The sequence below is a fragment of the Poecilia formosa genome, unplaced genomic scaffold (assembly GCF_000485575.1).
Source record: "Poecilia formosa unplaced genomic scaffold, Poecilia_formosa-5.1.2 Scaffold80, whole genome shotgun sequence".
Classification (NCBI taxonomy): domain Eukaryota; kingdom Metazoa; phylum Chordata; class Actinopteri; order Cyprinodontiformes; family Poeciliidae; genus Poecilia; species Poecilia formosa.
The window spans coordinates 2171570-2182059 of NW_006800019.1; the positions used below are offsets into that span (position 1 = coordinate 2171570).

At 37.6% G+C, this 10490-nt stretch overlaps 2 protein-coding genes across 3 annotated transcripts in view; both read right to left on the reverse strand.

Moving 5' to 3' along the window:
• asb8 (ankyrin repeat and SOCS box containing 8) overlaps window positions 1–7188 on the reverse strand; it is a 14000-nt gene extending 6812 nt beyond the window's left edge. Inside the window, exons 1-4 of the mRNA XM_007556698.2 lie at window positions 6889–7188; window positions 5413–5589; window positions 5221–5325; window positions 2808–3437 (exon numbers count right to left, since the gene is read on the reverse strand). Coding sequence (XP_007556760.2) covers window positions 2808–3437; window positions 5221–5325; window positions 5413–5541 — 864 coding nt within the window. The 5' untranslated portion in view covers window positions 5542–5589; window positions 6889–7188. The remainder of the gene's footprint in view (window positions 1–2807; window positions 3438–5220; window positions 5326–5412; window positions 5590–6888) is intronic.
• Window positions 7189–10469: 3281 nt separating this feature from the next.
• larp4aa (La ribonucleoprotein 4Aa) overlaps window positions 10470–10490 on the reverse strand; it is an 18035-nt gene continuing 18014 nt past the window's right edge. The window contains exon 17 of one of the 2 annotated variants that reach the window (XM_007556699.2): window positions 10470–10490. This exon is cut by the window's right edge and continues 450 nt beyond it. The gene's annotated coding sequence lies outside the window, so the exon portion shown is untranslated. The other variant, XM_007556700.2, reaches the window with a different exon arrangement.

Genomic DNA, 10490 nt, shown 5'->3' on the forward strand with positions numbered 1-10490 from the left:
TACCTTCAGTCGTTATAATACTTTATATATCAAACATAACTTAAAAGACATTTGACTTTATGACATAAAATTTTACAATTTTACATATCTCTTCTTTAATTCTTTTTTTTCTTTCTGGAACTTAATCGTTGCTTTCCAGAAAACAGTATATAACTTTAAAAATAATTAGGAAGATTGCGTGAAAAGGAAGCAATATTTGGAGATAAGATCAGGTTAATTAAAGTGGATGCTTCAACAAAAACACAATGCTAAATGTAGATGATGCAATCCACAGTCAATGTTATCTCTACCACTCCAGTACTTATGAGATTGAGTATTCATTCATAGGGTTTGTTACCGTCACTGGAGCTAGAAACAAAGCAAGAGCGACCCCTAGTGGAACGGGTTTTGACCACATTCAGTACAGCTTTGGTCTTCAATAATCTTTTTGTCAGCGTTTTTTTTTTTGTAGATTATTTTTTCTTAAATTGCTTTAAGAAAAATATATTTACTGACAAAGATGTAGATTAAATTTATGCGCAAATACATTGTCGTTCTTATCTTAGGGATTTGCTGCAGAGCGTGGAAGATCCAAGAGTCAGAGTTTAAGTTAGCAGTGAAGCTGGTGCGGCGCAATGTGGGAGCTGTGAACGTGAGCTGGCAGAAATAAATCCCAATCAGAATTAAATTGTTTGCGTTTAAAAATAGCAAAGAGAAAAAGGCAGACAGGCAAAGAAAAAAGGCATTTACTTGCATTATATTGACAAAGAAAAGAAGCACCTTTGCAGGCATACACGAGAAATAATCGCATGGTTAATTTATATGTATATTTACACAACAGGCAGACAAAAAATAAGTTTAAGAAATGGTCAGATTCCAGACCTCCAACACATTTTTTTGCCAGCTCATTGAGTGGCTTTACAAAAGACAAAACTTACTCATCATGCCATTTCATGGTTTTAACATTTAAATATTGAAGTTAAAACAAAGTGACTCTAGTTTTGGAACCCGTGAGCACCCTTGAAAAAAGTTTTGCAAATTTAAACCTCCATTGTAGGAACAAAAAACAAACAAAACAAAACAACAACAAAAAAAAAACACTCAATAAAGCCCAAATAAACAGAGAGTCAAACATGACACCACTTTTGTTAGCGTTGAACATATTCAGAAGTCTACCTGGCACATTTAAGTGAAACCAACACTAATAATCAGCATCACTCTGCTGCTACAACATAAATGCATTTGTTCCCATCTGGTACAATCTTTCCTGCTCCAAAATAGGTGTGTGTGTTTAATGCTATTTTCTTAGTGAATATCACTGACCGATCACAACCAAAACTTATCATACAAATTATTTCAACACAGTGCCTTGCAAAAAAAGTTCAACGGCTTTCAACTTTTCCACATTTCAACACGTTATAACCACAAGTTTCAGTGTATTTTAGTGGGAGTTTATGTGGCAGACCAACACAAAGTAGAGGATAATTGTGAAGTGGATGGTAAGTTATTAATGTTTAAGTGCGTGAGCGTCTGAGGGAAGTTAAGCGAAGTAAAACATTTTCTCTGCCATCAGAGCTTCAAAGATATTCAAGAAAAACACATAAATGTCACAGCAAAACAAAAGGGCTGTCATTTTGTTTCTCTCCTTTTAAACCTTCATATTTTCAGCACAAACCAAATTTCTTTGCGTGCAAACATTACACATCATTTCTAACCGATTTTGGTAAGGTTGAAGTGGTGTGGTTGGCCTCTGCTGAACCAACCTCAAACTGTTATTAAAATCCTTAAAGTGATAGCGACACAAACAAAAACCTGCATTAATCAAACTCAAAATGTCTGACACTATTTTTGTTTAGATTTGAAGAGGTTCACCTTCCAGCAGGAAAATAACCTTAATATTATGAGCAAACAATACTCATGTGTTAAATGGGCTAGTCAAAGTTCAGACCTACATCCAACTGAGAATTTCAGGCAAGACATTAAACACAGATGTCCAGAGAAGCTCTCCGTGTAATCTGAATGAGTTTGAACTATATTGTAAAGAAGACGGTCGCTACTTTGAAGAATCAATTATTGTCTCACCATAAATATAATTTATTTTTTAAAAATCTATGCAAACATAAAAAGAATACATTGAAATTCTGTGGCTCTCGTGTGGTAAAATGTGGAGAAGTTAAAGGGTTATGGTTACTCTTCCCAGCTATTGTACATATAGCATCTCATAAAAATGACTGGAAAACCTTCATAATTACGACATCATTCATCAACTGGGTTGTTGTTTTTCTTTTTTTTTAATTATTCCCGCATGCTGAAAGCATGTCACTGTACGTTTATTATCGTTTTTTTTAAACAAAGCCGTCTTCTGAGTTCGACACAGTTTCATTTACAAAGCCAATCAAGCAAAAATGAGTAATAATAAGCATTCTAAAATATTCTAATGAATAGCTTTTTTAGAACATAGCTAAGTGATCAAAGGACTCGTTTGATCTTGGTTTATTCCCACGAGGAAGTCGAGCAAATCTGATGCTTTAGCTTGGCGGAGTGGGAGGGGGTTTTCTGTTTCTTTTTGCTACCAGACTTCAAAAGAAAAACCAACAGCTGTTTAGTTGAAAATGTGCAAGTCCTGCCTTGTTCATTCACATGACACTGATTAAACACAGCAGTCTGCACTTAAATCACTCCTCATCCGGATGTTGTGTAAATACAAGAAAAGAAAAAAAAGAAAAAGACATACATCTGTATCGACTTGCCAATAAATGCGGTATGACGAGCTGTTTAATCATCAGCCCATGAGGTCTGAGGATCCTCCGCCGCCGCCGTCATCAGTCTCTCAGTAGTAGATAGTCTTTAACCGTTTCCGGTAGGGGAAGCTCTTTCACGGCGGTGGGGAGGAACTGCACTCCGAGGCTCTGCCGTATGGTGCAGCGCGCCAGCGAGCGCAGCGTGGGTGCCTGAGCCACCATGTTGGACAGCCTCGCCAGCAGCTGGGGGTCTTTGCTCAGCTCCTTGGGGAGGGTGCCGTCAGCCCGCCGGATCTCGAAGCGCCCCGCCGCTCGGCAAAGCAGCTCCAAGCACTCTTCCTCCTGTTCCGTGCCCAGGCCTCGGGCCAGCAGGGCCACCAGCCGGGATATAGGGGTCTGACCCTTCAGGTTGGTCACATGGACCTGGGCGCCGTAGTCTAACAGAACCTTGACGCTCTCCAGATTGCCCTTCATCGCTGCCCAGCTCAGAGGCGTGTCATTGTTGTAGTCCCGGGCATTGGGGCAGGCCCCGCTCTCCAGCAGGGCCCTCACACACTCCGGGTTGTCTTTGAAGGCGGCCCAGTGGAGCGGCGTGTCCTTGTTGCCGTCCAGCGCGTTCGGCTGGGCGCCGTACTCCAGCAGCAGCTCCACGCAGCTCTCGTCCTTCTCTGCGGCGTAGTGCAGCGCCGTGCGGTTGTAACCATCCAGAGCATTCACCTGACGGAGGAACCAAATGAACTGAGCGCTCACGCCAACAGGAACGCAAAAAAGTTTAGTTGTTGGAAAGACAGGATTCAGCCTTCTAGACCTTTACTGTACAAATAGCAGCTTATTTTCTGTCATGTGGACAGCAGAGATGACCCAACCAGTCACCAGGAAATTAGAATAAGCCAATATTTTCGTCATTGGCTCTAATCGGTGATCTGAAGGCCACAAGCTAAAAAAAAAAAATCTAAATTTCTACCTTTCGTTAAATTCATTGAAACTAAGAACTCTTACTGTTTTTGGTCAATAAGCCAATAGTGTGCATTTCATCTACTTAAAATCAAAACATTAAGACAATTTTAAAACACATGTCCTTTTATACATAGTGTTAAACTTTATAATACAATTCTTTTGGACTCCAAATACTTTCTTCTTTAGGTGTTAAAGCTCTTGATGCAAATCAAAAATGAGAGAAGTAAACAAAAAAAAAACAAACAAAAAAAAAAAAACGAAATTGGCAGCTCAGATCTTAAATAAATTAGGATAGGGCTTATCAGTGTATCTTTAATACATCCTTATAAATACACAAAAACTAACTCCTGTGCTGCACGGACAGCAAAAAACAACAATTTATTCCTACTCTGTAAATAATAAACTGAAGACGGCATAGACCTCAACTTTCTTTAACGGGTTTAGAGTTTTTACTTTTAAAGTACGACTCATTTCTGAGTCACTTTGTTAGAATAATGAACACATTTTCTCGTGCAAAGCTTTTGTTTTCAGTGCATGTCGCCTCTAGTTACGTTCCCGAAAAACCATTTGAAGTTTCGGTGACAAACTGTGGTGTGTCAGGAAGCAAGTAAACAAACTAGTAGCTTGTCGGTCCAAACAGATTAACCAACTTTGAACACGATCAAATGAAAACCTGCATGTGTTGTCATTGTTGCTGATAAAGTCATAGGAAGTGCACATCAGGTATGTTGTGGTTCGCATGTGTTTTCACTAAACCAATGACACATGTGCCACTCCAACTTACTAAATTGATCAATTTAAGCCGCTATTTAAAACACATTTCCTTTCTGTGGCTTTTAACACTAGTTATGCAGGGCATCTGTGTGTTGGTTGTGCTTTAATTGATTATTTTTGCTCATTTTTTGTTGTTAAATTGTTCATTTTTTTTTATTATGTAAAGCAATTTGGTGAACTGCAGTTGGTTTTAGATGTACTATTTAAATACATTTGACTTGATTTACTTCTTCTCTGATGTTATAAGAGCAGTTCTGTCAAAATTGCGCCATTTCTGTTGCACAAATTTCGTCTAAACTACTTTTAACTCATCTCTACGCTTTTTGATTTTCTACACTGAAAAAACTCAATTTCCATATTGTTTTTAAAAAAGAAGAATTTTCTGTCAATAACTCAAAAACCAAAGCAGAAGAGAAATAAAAGGTCATATATTTTCTGATTTTTTTTTTTTTTTAATAATCTTTTAGTTGATTGAATAAAGTATGAAAACTGTTCTATCGCCAATTTTCTTTTATTTCCTTATCAGACTTGGAAAATGAGGAAAATCAAATTCCGTACTTTTCCCAGACATGTCAAGACTGAGCAGGAACCCGGAAACCTGGTAAAATATAACCATCACTTGTTTTCCAGGGCTACGACAAGCTCAAAAGCCACATCTTGTTGTACAGCACTGCTTCAGATCAACAAGCACAAACAGGCTCAGCTCTCTCTGAGTGATCTCTATCTGGAGAGCTGAATATTCATCTAAAACGCGCGGAAATAAACCCACCTCTGCGCCTTTCTCCAACAGCAGCTCCACACAGTCGGCATCGGCTACCATACAGGCACAGTGAAGGGGTTTGAGGGTCCCATGCATCCGGTTTACATCAGCGCCCTAAGGAGGGTTGGACATAAAAATGTCAAAACAGCCAGGAGACTTTGTTTTGTTTTGTTTTTTTTTTTTTACTGATAAGCGACATACCTTACGAATCAGATCCTCCACGTTGTCGTGTGGAAATGAGCGGATGGCGGCGATGGTGCGGATGAGCCGTTCGGACAAGGAGTATTTACTTTGAATGCTCTGCATGATGTACCACATAGTAGAGCTCATGTGTAACAGAGGACCATGGCACCCAGGCAGGGGTGACACTTCGGCACACTGGAAGACAAATTTTAAAAATGTTAGGGTTACACACTGCTAAACATAATGAGGTCATGGAATACCTTAGTAATAATCGCTCAGGTTGTTCATATAAATGGACGTCCTAACTGATCGCATTTAAAACGTCACCACTTAGAAGGATGAATGCTTTACAGCTAACCTGAGGCAGTCATGCACTGGCGCCACCATGCCCTTTGACCTCTACCTGCAGGCAACGCATGTGAAGCTTCTTGCTCAACGACATAACGGCAGAGAGAGCGGGGATTTGCACCGGTAGACTTTGTAAAACACTCTGATGCACATCACCTAAAATTTTCATTATTTTGTTTTACAGATTTATGCAACATTATGCCTTTAATCAATTAAATTAGTTTTTTTTTGTTGCTAATTTCCGATTTTTTCCGACATCTGAAAATATTCAAGCTTTTTCTTGTAAAAAAATGTAAAATTATAGTAAAAATTTCTGAAATTTTTGGCAGGTGTATTTTTTTAATATCACTCGATAGGTGTTTAGTTTATTTTCCCCTTTAACAATTTTTATGTTTACGTTTTTTATTGACATTTATTTAACCATTATTTTACCAGAAAATCCCTTGAGATAAAATCTGTTTTTCCGAGAGAGATATGGCCAAAAGGCACAATAGTGTACATTGCAATTAAATCATCACAAAATTTACTTAAGTGTAAACTAAACAAAAATAAATAAATGCAAGAATAGAGCATAAAATTAGAACTAGGTTATGTCAAATTTCGTGTCTCAAATGTCAGAAAATAGAGGTGTAAATTCGTTGAAAGACTCCATATTTGGTTATAGAAAAAAACCCAACTGTTATTTTAGTTTAATCTCTTTTTGGGTATCAAACGTCTGAGTAAGTATGTTGTTTCCAATGGCTGCTGCCCTTTCAGTAAACTTTAGCTGACAGTTAGAAAAATGACCCATATATACTGTAGCAACGCGGCACCGTACAAATACGTGGCAATAGCTGGTGATTTACATTAAAATAGTGGCACTCGACCTATACTTAATCAAAGTTTTAACGCTGAAACCTATGTAAGCAGGCGGAAGAAGCTGCTGAGGGTCTGCTTTGGAGAGAAGAAAAAAAAAAAAAGACAAAACAAAAATCCCGGCTAGCAACCAGCTAGCTAGCAGCAGCTAATGCTAGCTTGGAGATACGAAGAAAAAACATCCACAGCTAAATGTAGAAACACATGACACCTCCTCCAAATGCGTGGAAAAACGCTTCAAAACACACTTTGCGTCAAACATCGTCAAAACGCCGATGCAGAATAACGTACCGTTTACAGCCCTCGATAGATCGAGCAAGTTGCCGTGTAGAGTCAGCTGGCTTCTGCTGCGGCTTGACATAAACACGGACCCGTCACGCAGCCACGCCTTCCGTCTCAAGCTGTCACAGCGAATGCTGGCAGATGTTTCCGTCTGGACCGCAGATATCGTTACATTTCTCTAAAGGGATCGGCATGTACCGGTGTTATTGGCTCCGATGGTATAGGCATGTATGGTGGCGTCCACCGACAGGAGCATGCCGCGGATACCTTCAGGTCAAGTGGAGAGGAGCAGCACCAGAGCCTTTCCTATTAACAGGTTATCAAAGAAATAACATACACACTTTACATTAATATTCCTAGAAAACTAAGATGAGAACAATATCTAAAAGAAACCGCGTTCATTTACACAGAGCCGGCCAAAAATTACAGAGGGCCTTGAGCAGAGGTCGACTTGGGCCCCCATTATTTATTCGATTACTTATGCAGACAAGCTTCTCTCATTTACTTAATGTCCAGGATACCATATTTAAAGTATGTACCAACAGTTTATAATTGTATTGCTACTCAGTTCAGTTAATTTGAAGTGATTAAACTACCAGTATCAAATCAATTCAGAGAACTACAAATATTTTCCTATATATGATTAAAAGGTGCACATTTGTCAGTGTTTTTTTTTATGCTAAATAAATGTGAATTGTGCAAAAATGCACACACAAGATCTACAAAAAATGTATTTTCTGTCATTAAAAAAATTACCATCTAAATTTCATAATTTTAAAGCCTGGCATAAGTTGAAATGTCAGTTTAAAAATAAAAGTGGAAAAATATTGGCATTCAAATAAACCCATTTTATTTTGAGAATTTTTAAGATGTGCCAATTGACTGCAAAACACAAATTCTCACATTTTAAATGACAAAATTAATTTTTTTTTCATTTTAACATTAAGGTTTACTTAACGTTAAAAGTAAACCTTTAACATTAAAACCGCATTAAAAAAAATCTTTGATCGTGTCAAGTTATTTTCTGCAAAAGCATCTCCACACAAATCTGCACTACAATTTTACAGCATTGAAAAATAACAGAAAAATGAATCCTCTTGAATTTTATACATCTACAGCCATGAATTTACTACTTTCATTTTCCCATTTTGTAAAACCCCATATTGAAAACATAAATTCAATGCAGAATTGGCTATTAAAGCAAATAAATTTAAAACACTTCACAACGAGCCTTTGCAGATAGAAACTTACCATGTAAATGTCTCCAGCTGTGAATTACCAGGTTGAATTAAGAGAAAATGCCGAAACAAAAAAACTACAAGGTAACCTTTAACTTTGCTGTGTGTGGGGCGAGAACAACACTTGAGAACAAACTTAAGACAAGTGAGACTTGGAAGCCAAATCAAAATAATTTATTTTTGGTGACATTTCATACAGTTCTAAGATTGTGTCTCAAACACTTGGTTGATCGATTACTACATGTCCTGTTGCCACCCAACCCAAATTAAAATGAAAAAAAAAACAAACAAAAAAAACAACCCAAACAATATTGCAGAGGGGGAAAGCAATTCCTGTAGATATTTGCAAGCCTGTCAACATCAACCATATGCTTCTAAAATTTCACATTACTCATGAGTACGATTCTTTTTAAAAACAAGTTAGTGCATTTCTTTAATTATACTAGATCACTAGCTGCTCATACTCAATGGAAAAAAAAAAAAAAAAAAAAAAAAATAAAAAAACAGCCCCAGTGATTGGATATTTGTTTACTGCAGTATCAAACCCAAAGTAAATGCATCAAGTATTTTTCTCTCAACTGACATCTCGATCAGTATACAAATGTCATATGCGTGATTTTATTTTGACAATGCGATTTCACACAACTTTGGGGAAACCAGCCTACCAAGATTGGGAGAAAAGCGTTGTGCATTAAAATTAAAATAAATAAATTCAAAAAGCAATACATACAGTGAGTCAAACTTCATGTTCTAAGTCAAACTGTTTTCCAAAAATAAAAAAAAGGAAAGAAACAAACCTGCAAACTCACCCTAAAGCACAAAAAAAACAAAACAAAAAAAAAAACAATCCGATAAGATGCCTCGTCAATAGCCTCTCTCTCTTCAAATTTAGAACTAGAAATAATTACATTCTCCCACACACATTTCTAGTGAAGGGTTATAACAACAATATAGCAAAGGCAACTAAAACCTCTACAGCTTCTCAAAAATCCAGTTTCACTGAGCCAAAAAAAGCTTCCCAAGCTAAATTATTTAGCATTTCTCATCAATAAAAATCAAAAAACTTTATCCTAGAACTATGATCGCAGGCAGCTGGCACATAGCATGGGAAAAATGCTCTTACTTTCCACAACGTGGCTGCCAGATATTGTGTAGCTATCATCCTTATCTAACAGCACTCCACAGCCTCTTTTTTTTTTGTTTTTCTTTAAACGTTGTCACTATTAGGAACAATTCACAGATATAAGCTTAACCTGAATATCCTGGGATAATGTAGAAAAGCCAAACCTCACCTGAACCACCAGGCACACTAAAACAGTCAACTCTTACCATCAACGTATAGACTTCTCTCAGGAAAACGCCCCCCGCTCCCTCCATTACCCCCCCCCAAAAAAAACAAAAAACAAACAAACATGTAAACAGAGAACCTGACTGATTATCAACGATGAAGAAGTTCTGAATTCATTGCAGTGGATAGACCCAAAAATGGTTCTGATAAACGGGAAGAAACAAAACAAAAACATGAAAAACTTTGGACCAGGCTTTGCAGGTTCACCATGGCAAACGGACCAGTGGGTGCCCCCAACTTGTATTTCGGCTTCAAACGCAAAAAAAAAAAAAAAAAAAAAAAAAAAGAAAGAAAACACAGACGACAGTGGCGTGAACGGTTTCCAAGTCCAATCGTAAATCGGAATCAAAACACCACTGTTAAACACATTTTCATTAATATACATTAGAAGACCAGACTGTCCGTTCTCTGGACAATAATTCAGAATCTCTGCTGTAAAAATCAAGTTATCCGTTTCGTTACGTCAGTGCAGCCGGAGCACTTCAATCATTTTGCCAAACAATCAATGCATACGCAGACATCAGTCAACCCTTCAGTCATACTTGCAAACCTAAGCACAAAAGGAGAAAAAAAAAAAAAAAAGATGTCTCTTTGCGTGTTAGTGATATCTTTGTATATGTACATGACATATATGCATGTTGTTTTCGTCTTAGTGCATATTGTTCTTGCAGACCAACATCTATTTTTCAAAATAAAAAGAGGAAAAACAGGTAGAGGGCCACTTATGAGGCCCAGCATCCCACCTTCCCCAAGCAGAGCACGAGCGCAGCCTCCACATAAATCGCACTTAAAATCTTTTAAGCGTAACGCCGGAGACCAAAACAAGAAGAGTTTCTGAACCAATCGTAGAAGTTCATCAGGTGTCACTTTGCCCTCAAGTCCTGGATGTCAGTCATTTAAAAGCATTTCTTTGGACAGTCTCCGTGGGGGCGGGGGGGAAGGTGGCTACCATAAAGTTGTTGCTTTTATTTTATTCATCTTAATATAGTTTTATATATTTATATATATATATATATCCGTGTGTG